This window comes from Natator depressus, chromosome 3 (genome assembly GCF_965152275.1).
Source record: "Natator depressus isolate rNatDep1 chromosome 3, rNatDep2.hap1, whole genome shotgun sequence".
Lineage (NCBI taxonomy): Eukaryota > Metazoa > Chordata > Testudines > Cheloniidae > Natator > Natator depressus.
The window spans coordinates 206213156-206237607 of NC_134236.1; the positions used below are offsets into that span (position 1 = coordinate 206213156).

The 24452-nt window shown below is 43.0% G+C and overlaps 1 protein-coding gene across 1 annotated transcript in view; it reads left to right on the plus strand.

Moving 5' to 3' along the window:
• SOS1 (SOS Ras/Rac guanine nucleotide exchange factor 1) overlaps positions 1-24452 on the plus strand; it is a 93171-nt gene that overhangs the window by 47649 nt on the left and 21070 nt on the right. The window contains exons 9-13 of the mRNA XM_074949761.1: positions 9374-9501; positions 10502-11157; positions 20291-20372; positions 20988-21110; positions 22422-22525. Coding sequence (XP_074805862.1) covers positions 9374-9501; positions 10502-11157; positions 20291-20372; positions 20988-21110; positions 22422-22525 — 1093 coding nt within the window. The remainder of the gene's footprint in view (positions 1-9373; positions 9502-10501; positions 11158-20290; positions 20373-20987; positions 21111-22421; positions 22526-24452) is intronic.

A 24452-nucleotide genomic window follows, 5' to 3' on the forward strand; every position in this document is an offset into this window, starting at 1 on the left:
TGTTAATTTTATCAAATGTGAATTTTGAAGGACCCAAAAATGTCATGCCATATCTGAATTCTATGATTTACTAGGGAAACCAAACTTCAGTGGATCTTTTTCTCCTGCTTATATTGGAACAGCATGTATTATCTTTATAAGATACTAGGCATCAGGGTTTTTTTTCCTTATTCAGTTATTCATTGGCTCTTCCTGGGTTTTGGTATGTAATGCCATGTTCACACAAGGAAAGACTATGTAACACAATAAACATAATTTAATTTAAAGGTCTAGAATTAAGTGAGTCAGTGTAGCCCATGAAAAAGAATCTGTAATAATCTCTTAAAGTGTAGTTCTTTTTCTATTTGTATAAGTAGTATGTTAACATCTATTATGAATATGGGAACCTTGTAACGTAAATCTAAATTGACCTATTAAACTCAGGTGTGTATTTGTGCTGTAGTGAATTTATAATTAATTCAGAGTATTGAAAAAAATTTTAAGTTCAAAGGTCTTGCTAAATGCTATTATCAAAGCTCTGAATGTGACATGCTTCCTGTAATAGCCATGCCTCCTGATTTATGCAGCACTTGACTGCCTCCTAAGTCCAACAGTGGCTTCACGACTGGATGGGGTGTCAGCTATTTCCGAATGTGTTGTGCTCCCAGACCTACCTATTAGCTGCTTCAGGCAGCTTGTGTTGATGGGGCCTAGGAACTGGAGAGCCTTTTGGGTCTTGGAGACAGACTTACTCCTAGCCTATTACTTTCTTGGTGCACAGAGAGTGTAGATTGGGGGATCCACAACAGGGGCTGGGGTGGACTCCATGAGATATTGGTTCTTCAAGGTCTTTAGGTATTTTGTGGCATAGATGTCTTCAGTGTGGTCCACTAAACCAGGGATTCAGGGGCCCACCACTTCTTCTGGCTCCTCATAACTCCCCAGGGCACCATTGTTTCTGACTAGCACCTAGTGCACTTGAACACCTGATCCATCAATATGTCTCCCCCGGCACAATGTGCCATAGATGGTCCAACTGCCTTATGCATGGTGGGGTATTAGCCTAGTGTCCAGGCCCATGGAATCTCCTTTGCATATTGTTTAGAGTATTGATCGTGCATGTGGAAGCACTGGTGTCTGAGCTGAGTGTTTTGAAAAGTGCTGTGCATAACTGCCACATATGTGGGACCTTTTATGCACTGTATGTCTCTTGCTTCTAGTACCAGTCCTTGGGCTGGTCTTGAAATCATTGCCTCCTATTAGGGCTCAAGGCATCTGTGCACTCCAGAAGAGCTTCAAGTAGCTGACCAACGAAACATGGTCTGCATCACAGAGGTTAATAGAGAAGGACTTATGTGGAGGAAGACATTTAAGGTATAGCACAGGAATGAAGGGTGCTTGAGAGATTTGCTGGCACCAGTGCTGGTTGCTCTGACTCCCACTTTTCGTTTCCATGCCAGTGTGGAGCTCAGACTGCAGCTCTCCTGCTGAGGAAAGGGGAATTGAATTGGAAGGTGATCCTCGTTCAAATGAAGAATCAAGCCACTGTGTTATAACAGTTTGGCTGATCTTGCAAAAGCCTTACACTCAACTCATTGACATTTTTGTTTGTATGTAACAACTATCCCAGAAATTCAGAAATATGCTAGGCATCAAAGGCCAGAACCCTGTTGACTTGGAGAAGCTTGGGGACACATGGGAGTCACTACCAGCTCTTTACCACTGTCTCAGCTTGGGGCACATCTGCAATAGCCTATAGATCAAAGAGCTGGTTGATGGTACCCATTAATACCTACTAGTAACAATATTCCATCTCTCTTGGGAAGATGAGCAGAGGTGAGTTTAACAGGTCAGTAACCTGAATGCTTTGTCTGGAAGAAAAGTCAGAATAATAGGGGGGAGGGGGAAAATGGGGGTATGCACACAACTTCTGACCTGGGGAAGAGGATGTGGAACCCATGGAGGGGGCGCTGGGCACACAGCCCATGCCATGGGGGTTCGAACAACCCCTGCCATGGGGGGAGGTTTTAGTGGGGGGAAGGGAAATGGGGCACACAGTATCCCTTGCAGGGGAGTTTGAGGTACCATGGCACAGGGGAAAGAAGTGGGAGTGTATACAGTCCCTGCTATGGAGTGAGAATGGGGAAAATGCAGCACTGCTGGTGGGTGGATATTGGGGGAACCTGGTATGAGGCAAGGGGGACACAGAATACCTCTGGTGTCAGGATAAGGTAAAATAGGAGGCACACAGCCCTGTCATGGGGGGAAGTAGTAATACACAGCCCCTGGTATAGGAGGGACGAGGAGTCTCACAGAACACCTAGCAATGTGGAGGAGGTGGAAATGGAGGCAGACGGGGTCCCTGGAAGGGTGGTTTGGAGGCACCCTGGTACTGGGGTAGTAGGATGAAAGAGGAGAATGGGGCTGCACAGGCCCCTGCAATGGTTGGACAAGGGAATGTGGACCACATAAAACTCCTGGTGTGGGAGATTGGGGGAATCTGGTATGGAAGAAGGGGAAACAGAGCCTCTGCCACTGAGGGCATGGCAGGAAGTGAGAATAGGGCTGAACACAAAGCTGCTGGTGTAGGGGAAGAGAACAGAGGGAGCAGGGGAGAAAGAGAGGCCCTAGCAGTTGGAGAGATTTGGAGGAGTTGCAGGGGGTCCCTGAAATTGGGGGAGGGAGGGGCATAGAGACCATATGGGGGAATGAAGAGATGCAAGGAGCCTGTGGTGCCTGCAGTGAGCTTGGCCACCACAAGTGATGAATCATGTATCCCACTAATTATGTGCTGTGTTTGAACCATCAAGCCAGGAAAGGCAGAGGATGTTTCCAGTGACAGAAAACGCTGTTGATCCTAATGTGCTATAGGAGTTTCCTGGTGGTCTCTTTCCCACCAGTAAAATAAAACAACTTTATATAGGCTAAGCTGATTGATGGTTGGACCTCTGTAGGAGTGGTCCCTGGGGAAATACATCCTATTCACCAGGGATTTAAGGTTTTCCTCTACTGAGGTCACTGGATGTGTATCTTTGTGTTTAATATGGAGTCCATAGCATGTAAGAGCACGTAGGCAAGTTTTTTTTTCTGCACCTCTTACATACTGTCTCCCGGTATTTTATTATATTTACTTTGCATGCAGAGGATGACCATTTCAAGTAGACACTCCCAAATAACCTTTTAATAAATTGAATGCAACCTCTTGATTGAGGAGGGGTCCCTCCAGGTGCCCACTTGCTTCAGATTGCCTGTCCTTTGTGCCTGTCTGATGCTCTGTCTGCTTTCTCAGGGTCTTATCTAAAATAGGTTATGGGGCTATTGGCCTGATCCAAAGACTGTTAAATCAATTGAAAGGCTTGTTGACTTTAATGGGCTTTGGATCAGGTCACAGATGGGCTTGGAATATTTTTGCTCTTGCCTCTTCTTGGAGGAGGTGCAGTTTAGGCTTTCGATAATCTTTGTGCTTCTCATATGTCACAAGTTGCTTAGTTTTTGGATGTGTTAAACCTAATGATCCTGTCTCAGGTTTTTCTGTTGTGCCTGTATTGGGTCATAATCTGGGTTAAATATTTTTTTATCTGAATTTCTGATGTGTTCAGCTACCTATAACTTTTTGGTATTGGTCAACTGAACTAACTCTTGTAGTTGAACGGGCCCCCTTTACAATGGCATTTCCTGTGGTCCTTCCTGGATCAGATCCGTAGTTCATCTAATTCAGTGTCCTATCTCTGACAGCGGCCAGTACTTCATGCTTCAGAGGTAGGTATAAGAAACCCCACAATTGGCAGATTTAGAATAATCTGCCCCCATGGAGGTCTGATCCTAATCCGTAATAGTTCAAGATTGATTTAAACTGTGGAAGCATGAGATTTTATATCCTTCACAATATTTGCTGCTACCATCAGCTGCTGCTGTTCTGGATACTCTTGTTCTCCATATAAACATCTAATCCTTCTTTGAAGGTGGATAATCTTTTCTTACTACTTAGGTGTGTTTAGTACTCCAAAGAGTGGAGCAGGTCTCGTGCTGACATTCATGACAGTAGATGATTCTATATCCTATTTGCCCTCAAATCTGTTTCTGCTTTGCAGTATTTATTTTTGAACTTGGAAGAAAGTCTCCCAACTCGTAACATCCTCCAACTGCTGGAATGACTGTATACATATTTCCTCTTGCATGTCTTAATTGTTGAGCTTTGGTCAGGGTCTCTGGGCAGTGTACCTGTGAATACTTGTGGGTATGGGTTCCTGTACTATATCATATGGGTGGGCTGAGCCTAACAGGAACTGAGGGCTTTAGTCTTGATGTGTATGCAACTAAACCTATTGTTGTATGGAAATTATAGCTTCTGAGTTCTTGCCCACTGGTTATTCTCTCGGACCAGGGGTGGCTAGCCTGTGTCTCCGGAACCACATGTGGCTCTTCAGAAGTTAATATGCGGCTCATTGTATAGGCACCAACTCTGGGGCTGGAGCTACAGGTGCCAACTTTCCAATGTGCTGGGGGGGAGGGGGGGTTGCTCACTGCTCAACCCCTGGCTCTGCCACAGGCCCTGCCCCCACTCCACCTCTTCCCACCCCCTCCCCTGAGCTTGCTGTGCCCTCGCTCCTCCCCCCGCCCCCATCAAGAGCCTCCTGCATGCCAGGAAACAGCTGATTGGGAGATGCGGGAAGCAAGGGTGAGGTGCTGATGGGCGGGAGGCGCTGGGAGTGGTGCGGGAGCTGATGGGGGGGACTGCTGACATATTACTGTGGCTCTTTAGCAATGTACATTGGTAAATTCTGACTCCTTCTCAGGCTCAAGTTGGCCGCCCGTCTCAGACCATAACATGTTTGACTGGCAGACGTGCTCCATGACTTTAACAGCTTGGGGAAGAGGGTATGAACTCTTGGACCCGGTAAAAATGTAGGCAGTTTTCCAAACAGACCATGATACCCTCAGTATCCCAGTCATGCTTAGCTAGACTTTCTCCCTATGCTCTGCTTCTTTACAAAAGAAGACTTCAAACACCTATACTTTGCAGTTATTGCACTGATTCATTAGGTGGCACTATACATCTACAATAAATCAGTGGGACTTTTAATGGCAGTTTGAATTTTTTGTGGTATATGTCCATTGACATCCTGTTTGTTTCTCATGATCCAATATGTTCCAAGAAAGTAGGTTTAAATTTGACACTAGATTACAAAAATCCTCCTGTACTCTCCCTCCTACCAAGTTTCCTTGCACAACCTATTTCTTTAATTGTTTCTTCAAAAAAAAAAAAAAAAAAGATGAAGGCAGAAGCCTTTTTCTTTTTGAGGGGGGAGGCCATTTTTGTATGGTTAACATAAAACCTTGCAAATAGCTATTCTGTTTTTGACTGTAAGTAATAATTCAGTAATAGTGACACTTATAATAAACCATATTCCTAATACATGTTTGGTGTACACAATGTTTTTAAAACTATGAAATTCTAAATATAAGTTAACTTTAAAAAAAGACTTTGATATGATTAAATTCATTAGTAGCTTTGAACACTTGATTTTTATTTGACTATGGAGTTGGAAGTACAGGTAACTTTTAAAAATTGGGCTTCATCAGAGTCCAAGAAAAGTTATTTCTTTGAGTCATGTATTAGAGCTTATCAGGATAAAATAACCTGCAAGCATGTTTTACCTAGTGACGTGAACATGAAAGCACCAGGTCTGACGAATTTTTTTAAAACCTTTTAATCTCTTCACCACCTCAAGGAAATTGTTCTCCCTACTGCTCTTTCTTGTTGCACAATATTAGGAAGGAGAGCTAAAAAGCATTGTGTACATTTATATAGGATCAGATTTTTGTACAAGTATTTCATTAATAAAATGACTTGAAGAACAAGTATTTTATCTTACTCCTGCTTCTCTTACACCAAAATGCACAGGTTCAAGGACCTGTTTTAATTTTTCTTGGTCTTCAACCTGTATCATAAAATAGCATTATGCTGAATCAAAGTCCCGGATAACATTACGTATATCTTATAAGTATGTGATGGAATTACTTATATCTCATTTACTTTGAATCCCGACCTTTAAGCAAATCAGTCTGCATTTTTCCATATGCTCAAAAGCTGCTTCCAGCTTTCTGCATTGGAAAGAAAAGGCTGCAACCTCAGAGACAGACACATGGTAAGTAATAACTTTGGCTGCTGCAGAAAGATGGTCATTCAGACATAACAGGGAATCCAACCAGAAACCCAGGTTGCAAACAGTAGAAAAGACTGTCAGTGGGTACTGTGGGGGAGGGGTGTGTGTGAAGAATCTCCATTTAGTCTCGTGCACAGCTATAATATAAGAGTTTCATCCCAAGACTTCTGCCAACGGTGCTTGAGCTGTCCTCCCTCACGTTGGAGTTGTTACAGGTCAGATATAAACTAAGCAACCTGCAAGAACAAAGCCAGGTTAAGAGGTTGCTAGCTGTCCACGTCATCAGGATAAGATGCAAATATCCCACTAACCATTGATTGAGGGTTCTGTCAGGAGATCAGTGTTCTCCTTGAGAGCCCTCTGGAAACACTCAGGTTGTGTTAGTATGATGATGCACAATCTAAACGATCCTTCACTGTGATGAGTTGGGTGCCCTAACCTCTGATCAATGGACGTTGTGGTTGCTCTGTGACGGGTTTAGTTTCCAAATTTCGTACCTCCAATCCCAATCCAAACACTACATCAAGAGTGTGGCCAGCCATGAACTATAAGGTGGATAGAAAGTTGGCTAGATTGTCGGGCTCAATGGGTAGTGATCAATGGCTCCATGTCTAGTTGGCAGCCCGTATCAAGTGGAGTGCCCCAAGGGTCGGGCCGGTTTTGTTCAATATCTTCATAAATGATCTGGAGGATGGTGTGGATTGCACCCTCAGCAAGTTGGCAGATGACACTAAACTGGGAGGAGAGGTAGATACACTGGAGGGTAGGGATAGGATACAGAGGGACCTAGACAAATTAGAGGATTGGGCCAAAAGAAATCTGATGAGTTTCAACAAGGACAAGTGCAGAGTCCTGTACTTAGGACGGAAGAATCCCATGCACCGCTACAGACTAGGGACCGAATGGCTCGGCAGCAGTTCTGCAGAAAAGGACCTAGGGGTTACAGTGGACGAGAAGCTGGATATGAGTCAACAGTGTGCCCTTGTTGCCAAGAAGGCCAATGGCATTTTGGGCTGTATAAGTAGGGGCATTGCCAGCAGATCAAGAGACGTGATCGTTCCCCTCTATTCGACATCGGTGAGGCCTCATCTGGAGTACTGTGTCCAGTTTTGGGCCCCACACTACAAGAAGGATGTGGAAAAATTGGAAAGAGTCCAGCGGAGGGCAACAAAAATGATTAGGGGACTGGAACACATGACTTATGAGGAGAGGCTGAGGGAACTGGGATTGTTTAGTCTGCGGAAGAGAAGAAGGATTTGATAGCTGCTTTCAACTACCTGAAAGGGGGTTCCAAAGAGGATGGATCTAGACTGTTCTCAGTGGTAGCTGATGACAGAACAAGGAGTAATGGTCTCAAGTTGCAGTGGGGGAGGTTTAGGTTGGATATTAGGAAAAACTTTTTCACTAGGAGGGTGGTGAAACACTGGAATGCGTTACCTAGTGAGGTGGTGGAATTTCCTTCCTTAGATATTTTTAAGGTCAGGCTTGACAAAGCCCTGGCTGGGATGATTTAGTTGGGGATTGGTCCTGCTTTGAGCAGGGGGTTGGACTAGATGACCTCCTGAGGTCCCTTCCAACCCTGATATTCTATGATTCTATGAGAGTTGGAATAGAAACCACCAGGGATCATCTCATTGGCCTCATGGTGACCAGGAAAAACGAAATTGATTCAGAAAGTTGGCAATCCATGGGAATGCTGAAGTTGTTGCTGTCAGCATTGGTGTCTACTTCTTTCCATGATCTGTTCAAGTTCATTATCTCATGTTGTAATGTCCCCCAGGACTTTCGTACAAAGTTGGACACAGTATATTTGATCCATTTTGGGAACGGGACACCTTTTTACATTTCAAGTTGGATGCAAACCACAGTCGCACCACCTCCACTCTGATTCACCCGTGGGTTCATGTGGCACTGATACCTGCCTGAGACCAAATGTGCCAAATAAACCCCACAATTTTGTTGAGCTAGTACTTAGTGTGTAAGAGTTTCATCTCTTATCAAATCTGAGCATTATTGTTAATTGACAGCTGACTGATGTATTCTTAAGTGTAACCATAGTCTAGGAATTGCTTCCACTGATACCCTACCCCCTGAGAAAACTGCAGACTAAGCCAGAGGCACTGAAATGAAAATCTCAATTCAGATTTACGTCTAGCACCATTTTTTCAACCTGCTTTGTCTCATCCTTGCCTCCCCATCCGCTATAGGAAGAGAAGGACCCAAACCTTCACTGTTAACATGCTTCCGTCCCCTCCAACTCTCAGGTTCCATTCCTGAAGCTCTTGGCAGTGCTCCCTCACTCTGAGTCACTTTAAGGTGGCCAGCAAAAGGACTTACCTTTCACAGCTAGGTATCCAAATAGGGACCTCTTGGGTAGACTGCAAAAGACATCTCAATGATGTAACTACTAACCCTTATTCAACCAAACCCAAAGGAGCTTACAGTAACAAACCCTACAATTCCATCTCGGAGTAACCAAATTGACAAACTAAAATAAGAAACCCCTTTGTAAAAGAGGGCTTTAAAAACAAACACACACTATTACCTCTCCTTCATTTTTCCTCCCAAACACAGAGAGCCTTATCCCTCCATGTGCCTCTCTCGCAAAGAAGTGTAACCTCTTCCAGCCTCATTTCCAAGCCCTTCTCCCACAGGGCCATAAACCAATCTACCCTACTCCCAGGAAAATCCTCATATATGTAATATGGAGGAGGCTGCACATCATACAAACACATTCATATCCCTCAGAAAGACACACAGGCTTCCCCTTTGTGTCTCCAACCCACAAGAATGTAAAACACCCAACCAGCTCCTCTCACATGGGTTGTAAACCTATTAATTTAGAAATAAACACGCACGCCCAGTTATGTCCCTGCCCAGTGAGGGAGGCTTCTCTCTTAAAGGGGACTCTCTTCCATACTGCTGGTGGCATGAGGGGGACTGGAGAGACCTGGTGTAGAATGGTAGCTTCTTCCCTAGCGCAGCTGAGTCCTTGGGTAGACAAGGAACTCTTCTCTTAAAGGGGACCCCCCCACACACCCCATTGCTGTTGGTAATGCATCTAATTAATGTAGATTATTCTGTGATTTAGATAATAAGAAAAACACACAAACCCAGCAAATGGAGAGATTTCTTCTCACTGTTAAACAGATTATTTGTAATGCTTTCACACATGCATATACCATCATTCTTTAACATTTTTAATATTTAGCTTTCAATATTCACAGCAATTGGAAGAAAAGAGTGAGGATGAAGAGGATAAAGAATGTTTAAAGCAAGCGATAACAGCCCTGCTTAACCTTCAGAGTAGTATGGAAAGGATATGCTCCAAAAGTCTTGCAAAGCGAAGACTTAGGTAAACATGTTTCCATTTTTTCTGCTTTCAGCTCTCAATGCTTTGCTATAAATCCAGGGTTCCCAGTTTCCTCTTTCAGTAAACAATGAACAAAATAGTTTGTGACAAGCCTGCTTTTTCAGAGGAAGTGACATCAAAGCTAAGATAATTTGTTATTGTTTTAAAACCTTTCGTATTTGTATCTGTCTTTGCACACAACTGGTCAAGACATCCTGAGAATCTAATGGTAAGCAGAAGGAAAGATAAATTGTAGATTTTTTTTTCAGATAGTAAGTGGATTTGTAAAATTATAATTGCTAATGTGCATTTCTTATGGTTGAAAGTAGATATTCTTATGTCATGGAACCATTTAAATGATCTAAACAGATTTTTGTGTGCATACTCTGTTGAAAACCAAGCTCAAATGTGAACCAGTAATTAATTGCAAAGTTATTTACTTCAGATATATTTGGTTATGATTAAAATAAATGACAATATTCATGCAGTGCCAGTTTATGAGTAATATAGAAAAAGGTGTTTTTAAAAATTCTGTTCAATACATTAATTTAGGACTATTTTAATATTTTCTTGATAACTAATCAAATTTTGTACTCTAAAATGGAATCTTTAGGCTTAGACATAAATGCATTGTACAGCTTAGCTGCTAATTGAGGCCGGTAGAATTAAGTGCATTCTTAATAATGGAAATAAATTGAGAACACATGTTAGAGCGTGTAAAAATGTACTGTAACAATTTGCCTTTTGCTGATTAGGCACTTCATTTAAAAACATTTTACATTGCATAGTTGATAACACATAGGATGCCTGTATCCAGATGAGGCACTTTAGGAATTAGCAAGCACTTTCTCCATACTGGTGGTTTCATTAAAATGATTCTCTTGTTAGCATGTATTTCTTTGAGGGTGCATTTACCTTATCATTTGGAAGGAATAGATTATTTTATCCTTTCTGAACTAATGTGGTATTTCCTTTTTTTTATTACTACTCTCATTCACTGAAGTGAATCTGCATGTCGGTTCTATAGTCAGCAGATGAAGGGGAAACAACTAGCAATCAAGAAAATGAATGAGATCCAGAAAAACATTGATGGTTGGGAGGGTAAGGACATTGGACAGTGCTGCAATGAGTTTATAATGGAAGGAACTCTCACACGAGTAGGCGCAAAACATGAGAGACATATATTCCTTTTTGATGGACTAATGATTTGCTGTAAGTCGAATCATGGCCAGCCAAGACTTCCCGGTGCCAGCAATGCAGAGTATCGTCTGAAAGAAAAAATTTTTATGCGAAAGGTACAAATCAATGATAAAGACGACACTAATGAGTATAAACATGCCTTTGAAATTATTTTAAAAGATGAGAACAGTGTTATTTTTGCTGCTAAATCAGCAGAAGAGAAAAACAACTGGATGGCAGCATTGATATCTTTACAGTATAGAAGCACTCTGGAAAGAATGTTAGATGTAACAATGCTACAGGAAGAGAAGGAGGAGCAGATGAGATTTCCAAGTCCTGAGCTTTATAGGTTTGCAGAACCAGACTCTGAAGAGAATATTGTATTTGAAGAAAACATGCAGCCCAAATCTGGAATCCCTATCCTCAAGGCAGGAACTGTTGTCAAACTCATTGAGAGACTGACCTACCACATGTATGCAGGTGAGGCAGCCTTTAAGCTGTTTTAGAATATTTGAAGCCATTGATTTATTTTACTAAATTCCTAATTTCTTTGCATCAGTACTTATTAATACAGAATGAGAAGCAAGATGCTGTCATCTTTTGGGGTTTTGCAAAGCTTCAGTCTGTATGTGCAGCATCTTGATGCAGTAACTTGGCTAAGAATATAAGATGTCTAACATACTTCAGAGCTTCTCTGTGGAAGCCACTTCAGCTCAGTGTCTGAAGAAGCTCTCTGCAGTCCCTAATGTACCACTGTCACGGGGCAGAGAACTGGATGATAGCAGTATTATCTCTTGTGGCTCTGTCTCCAGCCTGCCTCTGCTTTGCCCTTATCCACCCCAGTGCAAGTACAGAGCTATTGTGGAACAGGGCCATACACATTTGACCCACTCAAATCCAGCTTTTTCTTGTTCAGCAGAACCACAGCTGTTCTGTTGTCAGGTGTTCCCTGTGGCCTAATAACACTGATCTAAAAAGCATACTAAACATTGGTACAGTAAAAATAGATTAAAAGACTGTATTTTTTTTAAAAAAGCATAAAACAATTTGAATATAACCTCAACTAATCAACATGCTTTACAGTGAAAAAGGCATTCTGAAATAAAATTGTTTTTGAGTTAAGGGTCTGGATTCCAGAGAGGCAATCTTTATGTAGCCCCGTTACTGTAGACATAAAAATATAGGCCCCAGTCCATTGAACTCACTGGCACTATGCATGTGCATAAAGTTATTCTCATACATGAGTACTTGCAGGACCAGGGCCATACACAGTACTTCTTCCTGTATGTTCCAGGCTTCAAGAGTTGCTATCTGCTTGGACCTCATAAGCTGTGATAATATGTGTAGGGCCACTGGCTCAGAAAGAGTTTCTGTATTCTCTATTTTAAAACTACAACCTTGAATTCAATCTGTGCCCGCACAGGCAGCTAGTGAAATGAACACGCAGCAAAGAGGCAAGATATAATATCAATTTAGTAGCTATAGAGTAGAGGTGAGCAAACTACGGCCCGTGGGCCACATCCGGCCTGTGGGACCCTCCTGCTCAGCTGCTGAGCTCCTGGCCAGGAGGCTTGCCCCCGGCCCCTCCCCCACTGTTCCGCCTCCCACGCAGCCTCAGCTCACTGCGCCACCAGCGCGATGCTCTGGGCAGGGGGGCTGTCAGCTCCTGGGGCAGCACAGCTGAAGAGCCTGGCCTGACCCGGTGCTCTGTGCTGTGCAGCGCGGCTGTAGTGCCACTGGCCACCGGTGCTCCAGGCAGCGTGGTAAGAGGGCAGGGAGCAGGGCGTGTTGGATAGAGGGTAGGGGAGTTCGAGGGGGGGGTCAGGGGTCAGGGCGGTCAGAGGGCGGGAAACGGGGGGTTGAATGGGGGCAGGGGTCCCTGGAGGGCAGTCAGGGAGGAGAGGAGAGGAGGGGTTGGATGGGGCGTCAGGGGTTCCGGGGGCGGTTGGGGACAGGGAGAAGGGGTGGTTGGATGGGGCAGGGGTCCCTGGAGGGCAGTCAGGAAGGAGAGGAGGGGTTGGATGGGGCAGTCAGGGGCGGGGGGTCCAGGGGCGGTCAGGGAGCAGGGGGTGGTGGATGGGGCAGGAGTCCGGGGGGGGGGGGGCGGCAGACAGGGAACAGGGAGTGGTAGGAGTTCCGGGGGGGCCGTCGGGGCGAGAAGTGGGGGGGGGGTCGGATAGGTGTCAGGGGCCAGGCCACACCTGGCTGTTTGGGGAGGCACAGCCGCCCCTAACCGGCCCTCCATACAATTTTGGAAACCCGATGAGGCCCTCAGGCCAAAAAACTTGCCCCTCCCTGTTATAGAGGAACAATTTGTTGCATATTTCTTGCTTTAAATTTAACCGAATTTCAGTATAAAGGCTTAATCAGATTATTAAAAGGAAAGGACAAAGCTACTATACTCGACTTTAGGGCTTTTTAATACAAATGTCTGTACTTGGTAGAGTGAGATACATAATAGCACTCTTCCCTAGTTACCTTGCTTCTTAATATTTTATGTGCTGTGTTTGCAGAAATGTTAACCACGTTCTCTTGTTTACTGCTTTGAATGTGTGAATTTCCTAAAGAAGGTGCCTCTTCCCAAGACAGAGTTGAAAATTGGTTTGTTCATTTTTTTAGCTTAAAGTCTTACATTTATTAGTCAAAACAGTATGCAGTACAATAATTCAATGATTTTACATTAAAAGAAAAAAATAGAGCAATCTGATTTAGGGTAACTGAGTGCTTAACACTCCACTTTTTTTTTTTAAACTGTTCAATAATTTGCCAATTTAGACAAAAGATCAGGATGCTTCCCCCCCCCCATGTCAGAAAGTTATATATTTTGATTTTTATAATGTTATATTATTGAATTATTTTTTGACTTTTTAAAATATGTAATTATTTACTTTTCTTTTTAAAAAAGGCTTTCTTGAAGAGACGAGGGTAGGATTTTTGTGAAATTTTCTGTTCCGTTTCCTGATGATTTTTTTCAATTATTGCTAGATCCTGCATTATAGGTTTTTGTAATCCCAAGACTGACTTCAGATCCTATTGGGAAAACAGGTTACAGTAGTAGTATTTTCCAACTCATTTGGAGAGGTTGGCTTTCACCGGGGATAGGTTAAGGCAAGCGTTTGACTTGGACAGGTTTAGGCTAGGAGTCAGTAACAAGGGTGTATCAGAGATGGGGTTGGATTCTGTGACAGAGATGGAGAAGATCTATTAGGTCAGTGGTGCCCAACACTATTACATGGGAGGGCCACATAAACCCTAGCACAATCTTGTGTGAGCCAAACAGATTCTACATGTTTTAATAAGATTTAAAATCACCTGCACTGATTTATATTTTAAGTTCAGCTTGTTTTAAGTATTTAGAAAGATTGTTTCTATATACAGTATTGTCTGTTTATACAGTTGTATAAACTAAAATGATATAAACATGATGACAAAACATTAATGAATTGGCTGTTAGTATATTGTGTTGAAGCAGGCTGCGGGCCTTAGGAAGTGCTCTGGTGGGCTGTAGGTTGGGCATCCCTTTATTAGGTCATTCAGTCCAACCCCTGTCAGCTTGGAATTTTTCTTTAGAATACATTTTCCAGTGTTTTTGCCAGTCTAATTTGAAAATCCCAAGTAATCGTGCTTCCAACACTTCCCTAAGGAGACTATTCCATACCCTAATATATCTCGCAATGAGGGCTTTTCCTTATATTAAGCTGTAATTTTTTCCTTTCTCAATTTCATTCTATTACAACTATTGTAAATTGCTCTCCGTCCTCAGTGCCTAGTCCTTCAGGGAATTGATACATGACACATTGCAAGATTAGACCCTTGAATATTTGTAGGTGGCTTTCAGTTTTCCCCCCTCCCTCTTTTGCTCTCGCTTAACCAAGATATCTGTATTTCATTTGTTAATCTCTATTGTAAATTAATCTCTCCATACCCTCAATCACTTTTATTGCTCTTCTCTGAATGCACTTGCATTTATTAATATCTTTCTAAAATGTGGTATGAATAAATAAACATAGTACTCCAGATGCAGTTGCAGCAAAGCTATTTTAAACCTCTATTCTCATTTGCTCATAACTTTTCAAACCTTTTAGCCTTTGGGGATGAAATTTAATTTGTTTGGTCTCTGTCCCGTGAATTTTTTTGGAAGTTGGAGCAAAGGCAATTCAGCAAAAGAGAGAGAGCAAAAGCCAAGACATTTTAAGTAGAATTTGGTTTTGTGGCGTAGTTTTGAAAAGTTTGAGCACTAAAATAAGTGGGTAAATGAAGGTAGTATTTAGAAGGGCAGCAGCCCCAAAGGAGAAGTACCTTTTTGAGTTTTCTGGTGAATGCATGTTTTGATTTGGCTGAGTTATAGGCCTTTGAGACTCACCCTTTGCACATACACAACGATTTGATACAAGTTATTAATACATTTGGCAATGTTCCTAGTGTTGGTAGGACGCCCTGTTTTGTATGCTTGTGCTCAGCAAGCTATGAGCTTCTCTCCTGAGTTCTATCTGCCCAAAAAGAAACAGTTTTTCTAAATTATTTTAGGAACACAGGATCTCGTAAAAGAGATGTTTCTTTTGCTGTATTTCCCACCCAGATGCCCCCTTAATTTACATATAGTACTAAGCACAAGGTGGTAGCCAAGAAGAGTCCTTTTAGGTCCACTTCTTCCACCAAATGCACTTAATAATTCCCTGTGCTTTGCAACCCCTATTTAACAAAGCTTAGAGGTGGCGTAACTGAGGCACAGAGGTTATTTGGTTTGTTCAGGGTCACACAATTCTGTGGCAGAGCTGGGAACTTTAGTCCCATTTGATGGGTTAGAAAATTGAGATCGAAAAATTGACTGATTTGCCTATGTTGCCTGGGGGGGGTGGTACTGTGATAGGCATTGAGTTGTAACCTTAAAGACCTGAGTTCAGCCACTGGATCTGACACTTATATGCTGTGTGAAACTAGGTGAGTTAGTAACCCCTCTGTACCTCTTGTCACTCATCTTTAATACAGAATTAATCATGCACACCCACCTTTGCAAAGGGCTTTGAAATCCAAGAACGAGAGAAACACTGTGTATGCTAAGCATTATTAGCCAGGCTTTTCAGATGAACAGAGGTTCAGTGACTTAACCAGGAAGCACTATGACATAGGAAACTAGATCCATTCTGAGTGAACATATATGATGCCTATGCATGTTACTAACCTAGCTTTTTAGTGAATGTACATACTTTGCAAACTGTGCAGTGATTTGCTGCATTTTTTGGAGCTGCAGAGTGAATGAGCCAGTCCTCCACAATATCTCTGCCCCTATTGTCTTTACATAATATACATGAGCTGAGAATATGGCTCCATTTGCTCATCAGGTGCCTAAGAAAGGGCATTCTGATGGCATCTAGCTAAATAATTCCAGATTGTAGAATTTGTTTTCCTGCCATACATAAAATTCTGTTAAGAGAAGATTAAAAATTGTATTCACCCTTAACGCTACACCTTTGTTCATATGCATTATTTTAGTCTCTTACTGCATGATCACACTTTTTCTCAAACAGTGCAACTGCTGCACACAAATCTCTTACCGCTTCAACTTAAAGTTGTAACTTCTCTAGCTGTGAGCATTATTATTTATTATTTGTAGTGCATAGTAGCCCTAGGCATGGACCAGAATCCCATTGTGCTAGGTGTTTACAAACACAAAACAAAAATTTGGTTCCCACCCCGAAGGTCTTACATCCTATAAAGCAGGCTTTTATTGTGTAGGTAGGCCTGGCACTGCAAGGTGACATAAATGCAGTGTACTCTACGTAACAGCAGAGTGTAGCTAAATTAGTTGCAAACTCAAGACATGAATGGTCTGGGGCAAAATCAAATATCAGATCTCAGTTTTTTTGTAATCAGAGGTCCATAATGATTGATTATGCAAGATTTCATCTACTGGGGTGGACCTGCCTGTCTCCCAGGCTATATTAACTTAACTGCAAAAAATGTTCCCATTGGCCCCAGGGTGAAATCTCTGGTAGAGCATCTCCAATGGAATAGTACTGCCAAGGAGTCAGGCATCCACCAGTGGCCAGAGCCAGTGTAATGACAGAGGCCTCCTGGGATTCACCAGATTTGGAGGCAGGCCCCACAGCCTTTCCCATGTCGCATGGCAAACCACTGCCTCTTCCCTGTAATAGGACAGTTAGATATATCTCTGCATGGGGAAATTTCCCCAACAAAAGCCCCTTTCCTCAGAGTTTAAACACTAAAGGAGGCGATTTGGCCCTGTTTGCATAAACCTGTTTGTGTGTGTGTGTCTCTCCCCCCTCCTTTTCCTGGTGTTTGTGTAAGAGCATTAAGGTTAGGGGCTTCTAGTTTTGAAAGTCCTGGCAATTTTTTTTATCTATAGGGCAGTGCTGTTCTATTTTTAAAGCTTTGATATGTTAAGAGTATTTGTGCGTCAGCATAGTGTCCGTTTCCTTTCTTAAGGAATTCAAGGGTGATTATTTATAAATCCTTGTAGAATAAGTTATTGTTCTTTTTTAGCTTTTAAATTGGTTGTATTGAAGGGAGAATTATCACATGAGCGGACATCCTGACTAAGTGGATTTGTCTGTATTTTTTTTACCTACAAATTGGTTAGATATATAATATACATTATTTTTAAGCCACTGATTTTGTTAGTAAGATAACACCTGTAATCGGAAACCAAAAGAAAAAAAAAGTTAGATTTGTTTTGTTGTATTTGGCTCAAATGGAACTATGCTGCTGTGAATTCTGTGGCTCTAAACACTGATTTCAAATTCTAATGTAAATAACAATAGCTATGACTCAGATGTACAATAGCCAGGAAATGTTAAAATTATGTGGAGGCATTCTACTCTTTGGTTTAAACCAAACATGTTTAGGGTACACGTGTGTTTTAATACTATGTAATGAAAATCATTCTGTGGAAACATTACCACTTATAGGTGAATAGTTTTGTTCATTGTTTGAGTTAGGAGCCAAAAGTCAGGCATCTAAATAGGGGGCCTGATTTTCACATGTGCTGACTGCCTACAACTACCATTGTTTGGCATCTAAAAATTCAAGTGCTCATAGTTACAGGGGCAGCAGGTTTGCAGAAATTTTGGTGGTGCCCAGAGCCTGCCTCCCCCAAACTCTGCCCCCCCCCCACCTGCCTAAGGCTCTGGGAGGGAGTTTAGGTGGGGGGAGGAGGTCTGGGGTGCTGGGGCAGGGGATTGGGGTGCAGGACGGATGAGAGGTTGGGCTCTGGGACGGAGTTTGGGTGAGGGAGGGAGGCTGGGGTACAGGATCTGGTATGGACTTTGGGTGCTTGGTGCAGGCTCTGGGCTGTGGCAGGGGGTGAGGGGTGCAGGCTCTGAGAGGGAATTTGGGGACAGGAGAGGGTGTGTGGGAAGGGGGTGGGGGTTCTGGGACGGAGTTTGGGTGCTGGGTGTAGGCTCTGGTCTGGGGCAAGGGGTGTGGAGGTGTAGGAGGGGGTGAGGGATGCAGGCTCTGGAAGGGAGTGTGGAGGGCTGGGGTGCATGTTCCCGGAGGGAGGTTAGGGCTGGAGAGGGGGTGTGGGAAAGGGATGGGGGTGCAGGCTCTGGGAGGGAGTGGAGGGGTGCAGCACTTACCTGGGGCTTCTAGGCAGGATGGGCCAGGGGTCTCTGCGCGCTGCTACCCCCAGGCGCTGCCCCCGCAGCTTCCCATTGGCCGCAGGGGCACTTGGGGCACGACACAGACCCACGCCGCCCCGGGGCCCGCAGGGAGGGGTTGGCAGCCACATGGAGCAAGCAGGCAGGAAGCTCAGCTCCCCTACACTGCTGGTGGTGAGTGGGGGGCCTTGGGCCGTTTTTAAATGGCTTGGGGGACGCCTGGGGGGGGTGCCTGGGGAAGGCAGGGCCGAGGGAGAGACCTGGCCTTATACAGTGCTGGAGCCAGGCCCGTGGAGCCTGGACAGCAGGAATATTTCTGGAGCCCAGGCACCACGGGCCCGTAGAACTCCCCACCCATGCATAGTTATGGATGTAAACACCTACCTTTTGGCACTCAAGTTTGAAAGCTTGGCACTCAAGCACTTTCCGTCCCACACTGAGTAAAGGGAAATCCCCTATTTTCATTATTTGCATGACTGTCTTATTAAGGAGACATGGTGGGTGAATTAATATCTTTTATTAGATCAACTTCCGTGGGTGAGAGAGACAAGCTTTTGAGCTTACATACAGCTCTTCCTCAGGCTTGAGAAAATTATTTAGAGTGTCACAGCTAAATACAAGGTGGAACAGATAAGGAGCTAACACATGTTAGGAGAGACCATTTGCGGTGAAGTGGGCAGGGAACACCTCTACCATTCTACGACAAAGCAGGGTTAGCAGCGTGGGGGTGTTCTAAAGAGAGCTTGATGGAGGGGTGGTTGTGGTGGAAATCTGAGGGAGTGGAATGAACACAGGAAAAAAAAAAAACCACCATATCACCTGTGGGCGAGCACTTTTTACAAAAAGATCACTCCATATCTGACCTCTGAGTCCTCATCCTCAAAGGAAACATGCAGAACACCTTCAAAAGATGATCCTGGGAACTTAAATCCATAACTCTGCTAAAGACCAAAAATCATGGACTTAAGACCGTATCTATGGCTTTGTCTACAACTTTTGTTGGTCAGGGGTCTGAGAAAAACACCCCCCTGACCAACATAAGTTTCACCAACGAAAGCGCCGGTATGGATAGCACTTTGTTGGCAGGAAAAGCTCTCCCACTGGCATAGCTACCACCGCTCATTAGGGGCAGTTTAATTATGCTGGTGGGAGAGCTCTCACTGCTAAAAAGTTGTGCCATTTTTCTAGTCTGAAGTTTTCTGGCTTCAACTTCCATCCATTGGATCTTGTTATATCTTTGTCTGCTAGACTGAAGAGCCCTCTTATCAAATATCTGTTCCCACTGTAGATACTTTCAGCCTGTGATCAGTAACCCCAACCTTCTCTTTGGTAAACTAAATATAAATTGAACTCCTTGAGTATCTCAGTATATGGCATGTTTTCCAATCCTTTCATCATTCTTGTGGCTCTTCTCTGAACCCTCTCTAATTTTTCAACACTTTTCTTGAAGTGTGGACAGCAGAAATGGACACACTGGTCCAGCAGTGGTCACACTAGTGATGGAATTAGGAAGAAACATCTCCCTATGAAAAAGTTATTCCATAATAGCCCATTATAGGGTTTCTTACACGTTCTTTTGAAACATCTGCTACTAGTCACTGTCAGAGATAGGGTGCTAGACTAGATGACTTACTCATAAAATGGCATATATTTATGTGTATTTATAAAAATTCACTATTTGCAACATTGTAAGAATTTTTCCAGTTCTTTTAATAATTGAGAAGAAAAGCAAGTGTTTTTCGTGAATAATTTTAAAATGTAGTTGAAATTGATTTTATTCATTCTGCCTTGTATTGCCATGCCAAAAAGTTCTAAATTGTCAGTAAAATAACAAGGAAATGTTGAGTGTACTGTATAACAGGTATCCGTTAATAGTCCGAGAGTTCTCAAGTACACTTAGGTTTAAAGAAAACCATTCACTTTGAATCCTTGTGAAGTATTATAATTAGCGAATTTGTTGAAATTAAAGCAATGGGTTTTTTTGTGTGTCCTAGACCCAAATTTTGTTCGGACATTTCTCACGACATATAGATCCTTCTGCAAACCTCAAGAATTATTGAGTCTTCTGATAGAAAGGTATGTGACTTTTTTGTATCTTCACTGCAGTGCTTGCTGCACTAGTCCATATGAGGAGGGATCTCTTTTTTTTTTTTTAATGTGGAGTAGGATTAAAAATGTTTTTGTTTTTAAAATGTAACATTTTAAAAAGATGGCTTCAATTTTTGTCACTGGTCTCTCTTAGAAGTTCAAATCCAAGGATTATAAAGTCCAAAAGATTGATCCTCAACTGGTATAAACTGATATAGTTCCATTGAAGTCGGTGGAGTTACTCTGAGTTACACCAGATGAGGATCTTGCCCCAAAGGTTTTGTCATTTTGCAGTCTGTATTGGCACATACTGTGACTGTGTTGCTATCCTCTATTTTATGTAGTGGCATAAGATAGATATTTTTTCCAATTTAGTAAGTGGTTGCTCTACGCTTACTAACTGGTAAGGACCTGGTTTAATGAAAACCCTCTAAACTTTTTGACTAGTAGGGGAGAAAGCAGAGGTATCTTCAATTGAATCAAACTCTTAATAGTTTTGTTAGTGCATGTTCTGAGAGAGGTTAACCCAACAAATTACTGGTTCCTATTTACATCATTTAAATTAATGTAAAGGTTTAGACTTTTTTGTTTGTCCCATGCTAGGTTTGAAATTCCAGAGCCTGAGCCAACAGAAGCTGATCGTATAGCTATGGAGAATGGAGATCAGCCTCTTAGTGCAGAGTTAAAACGATTTAGGAAAGAATATATACAACCTGTACAACTGCGGTGAGTATTAGAGAAATGCAGATAAAACTTCTCCTTCGTAGAGTGCCTCTGCAGATTCCCACAAGGAGTCTCTTGTCATTCGTCATGAGCCACGGAGCCACTGACACAGTGGTAAAGTGCCTAGTTTGTATCCAACAATCAGGAACCTGATTCCCACCTAGTAACACATCCTCAGTTTCATTGATTCAGCTTATAAAACAGTTATAGAACCACAAAGCTCCTTTCTTTACAGTAGATAGCTCATTGGATAATAGCAAAAAAAAAAAAAAAAGTTATTTTCTTATAAATGGAATTTTCTGAATGTATTGCCCCTGCAGATGCACGTTGATCCCTCCCACCTGCTGTATACTTTGGAATCCTTCTGAAGACTCTGAGATAGAGGAGAAGTGAGGACAGGTTAAGGGGTCAGCTTTTATAAAGTCTTAGGTTCTAGAATGCTACAATGCAAATTAGGCACTAATGCTCCCAAACGGGTTTTATGAAATCTGTGCTTCTGTGGTTTGAGGCATGGAGCAGCAAGGCTACCGTAGACTCAGTTATACTGGCAAACCTGCACTTTTGCCTGTGTAGCTTGTTTCACTCAGGGAGCTATAATAAGCTATGCTGGCAAAATCTCAGGCGTGGTCTACACTACAGCTGCCGGTCGATCTAAGTGACGCAATGTGAGTTATGTTAGTAGCGTAACTCAAGTCGATGTCGTTTATATCTACTTACCACAGGGTCCACACTACGCTATGTCGACGGGCGATGCTCTCCTGCCGACATTGCTTCCGCCTCTCGTTGAGGTGGAGTACAGAAATCGATGGGAGAGCGCTCTCCCATCAATTGAGTGTGTCGTCACTAGACCTGCTAAATCGATGCCACTGCATCAATTGCAGCAACACCGATTTAGCTCCATAGTGAAGACAAGCCCTCAGTTTTGCCAGTATAGGCTGCATCCACTCTAGAGGTGCTTTGCCAGGATAGTATATTGCTACATTTATACCAGCAAAGCACTCCTAATGTAGATGTGACCTAAGTAAGTAACATTGTTTTCTAATTGACAGCATTATTCAGAGCTTTCAGGTGAAACTAATATATAAATGTTTTCAAGGCAAGAACTAGCTGTGTGCATTCTTTTGTGAATATTGAATGTGAAATGAAAACTGTATATTAGCTGTAATTGTTCCCTTGGTTCACCCTCCTGTATGGTCTAATTCTTACAGTAGCACCTGGAGATCCCATCTAAGCCATAGTGCGAGGCATTGTCAGACATAGACTAACACAGTCTCTTCCCATAGAGAGTTTATAATCTCTCCTTTAACGTTGTAGAGTGTTAAATGTATGCCGACACTGGGTAGAACACCACTTCTATGACTTTGAGAGAGATGTAGATCTTTTGCACCGATTGGAAGAATTCATTGGGACAGTAAGAGGTATTTATGATTACAATATATATACAGCGTTTTAAAATATGTCCAGTGTTAGACATCTTTATGTGGTGATGCTCCCTTACGGTCAGTGGATGAAGGAAAATGAAATGTTGGGTGCTTATGATAACTTATGTTACTCAGTGCATACCCTGAATTAACCTTTATTTAAAAATCAGCTGCTGTTTTCATTCCCAGAAATACGGTGCCTATTCAGAAAAATATGATCCATGTTACTTAACTCTGATGGTCAAAATATAATTCTAGTTATATTGAAAATGAATTGATATAATTGAAAATTGCCAGCAACTGAGTGGGTAGTTTTGAAAGCAGGTCAAAATAGTCTTTGGTCACCTGCTTATTGGGGGAAATCCCTTTAGCTGTAGTTAGGAGTAACTTTCATAAAAGCTTAATGGAGGAAACAGTGTACTCTAGAGCAGGGATTCTCAGGCTGTTTCACAGTGTGAACCACATCTTGAGAGGTTATCACATAGGCTGCCTCCCCCCCAGTTCATAATTGTGTAGCAAACCTTCCCCATTCATTTTTAATAATGAAACATCCCTGTGGCAGCTACAGCAGTCGCATAAAGGAAAAGATTGTTAGAAAAGTGTTTTAATGTATATTTAGCAGCTTGAAACAGGAAGAGAACAAGCATGTGACTAATCAGTTCACTGTGGATTGTCAGCAAATTCTGTAGACTGGCCAGTTTGGAAATCTTTGGTCTTGTGGACAGAGCATAAGACTGGAATGCAGGAGTTTGAGTGATTGCATGTGTCCATTCCACTTGAGGTGTGTGCACACCCAGTGCACTAGATTTTTCCCTTAGTGATACCTGTCAGCACAGGACATATGCCCTTTGCTACCCTACACTGCTGTGCAATGTTATGAAGGGCAGAGCTGCCCCCAACCTCCCCTCCGTTCCTTCTTACCACTCATGACGGTAGACAGAGCATGGTAGCTTGCTCTTGCAAGTGTTTTTTTTTCCCTTGCTGGGAATTTGTTTTTCTAGTATCTGTAGCTGGTATTCATCTAGTAGTTTTATAGTTAGTTTAGATATGTTTAATTTATTTAGTATTGTTCTTGGTGTATATTTTGGTTTCCACTTGTCTGGGGGCTGACGCCCAGTACCAAGGCATCACTCAGTCTCCGGGCTTCAAGCCTTGCACCAAATGCTACGAGTTGATACCAATAAGTGACCTGCTCTACAGGCATCTGAAGTGCCTCGGGGAGACTAATGTCTGGGACAGATGCCAAATCTGCAGGGACTTTAATCCGCAAACTAAAAGTGAGGGAAAGGTGAGACTATGTAACTGCCTCATGGAGATGGCACTGTGTCCACCTCTAGAGCTTTCCTGCCCAGATTGGGCACCAAGCGCCTTTACTTCTGTTAGGCGTGCTTCTCTGGACATTGTGGAGTCTCAGCACCCATCTTCTTTCCTGGTGCTAAGGAAGAAACAATGGTAGGGTGAGTTGAAGGATCCACCCTCTAAGAGATTGAGGTCCCCACCACTGTCAACCAACCAGCAGGCTGGGAAACAGGAAAGAGTGTCCTTGATGAGGAGACACTCTCTGGTGCAAATAACCTGTTAGGCAGGGTCGTTTACTCCGGTACAGGTGCTGTTGAGACTGACCACTGCTGGAGCACCATCACAGCCAGGGGTGCCGACCTCTTCAGTGCAGCAGCAACAGCATCAAGGGAACCTCTCAATGCCGGAGGCATAAGATGCGGCACGCAATTTCCTGCCTCTGTCAGTTCCAGCTTCACCAGCGGTTTAGGAGACTTCTTGTCTGGCACCAGTGAACACTCATTCTGACTCAGCTGCAGATAGAGCTCAGCTGTTGGGCACCTTCAGACCATCCTGCACCTGCTCGCAGGTGCTGTCAAAGGCCAAGCCTAGCATGCTTTCTTTGGTAGCATCTTCTGAGTGTCGC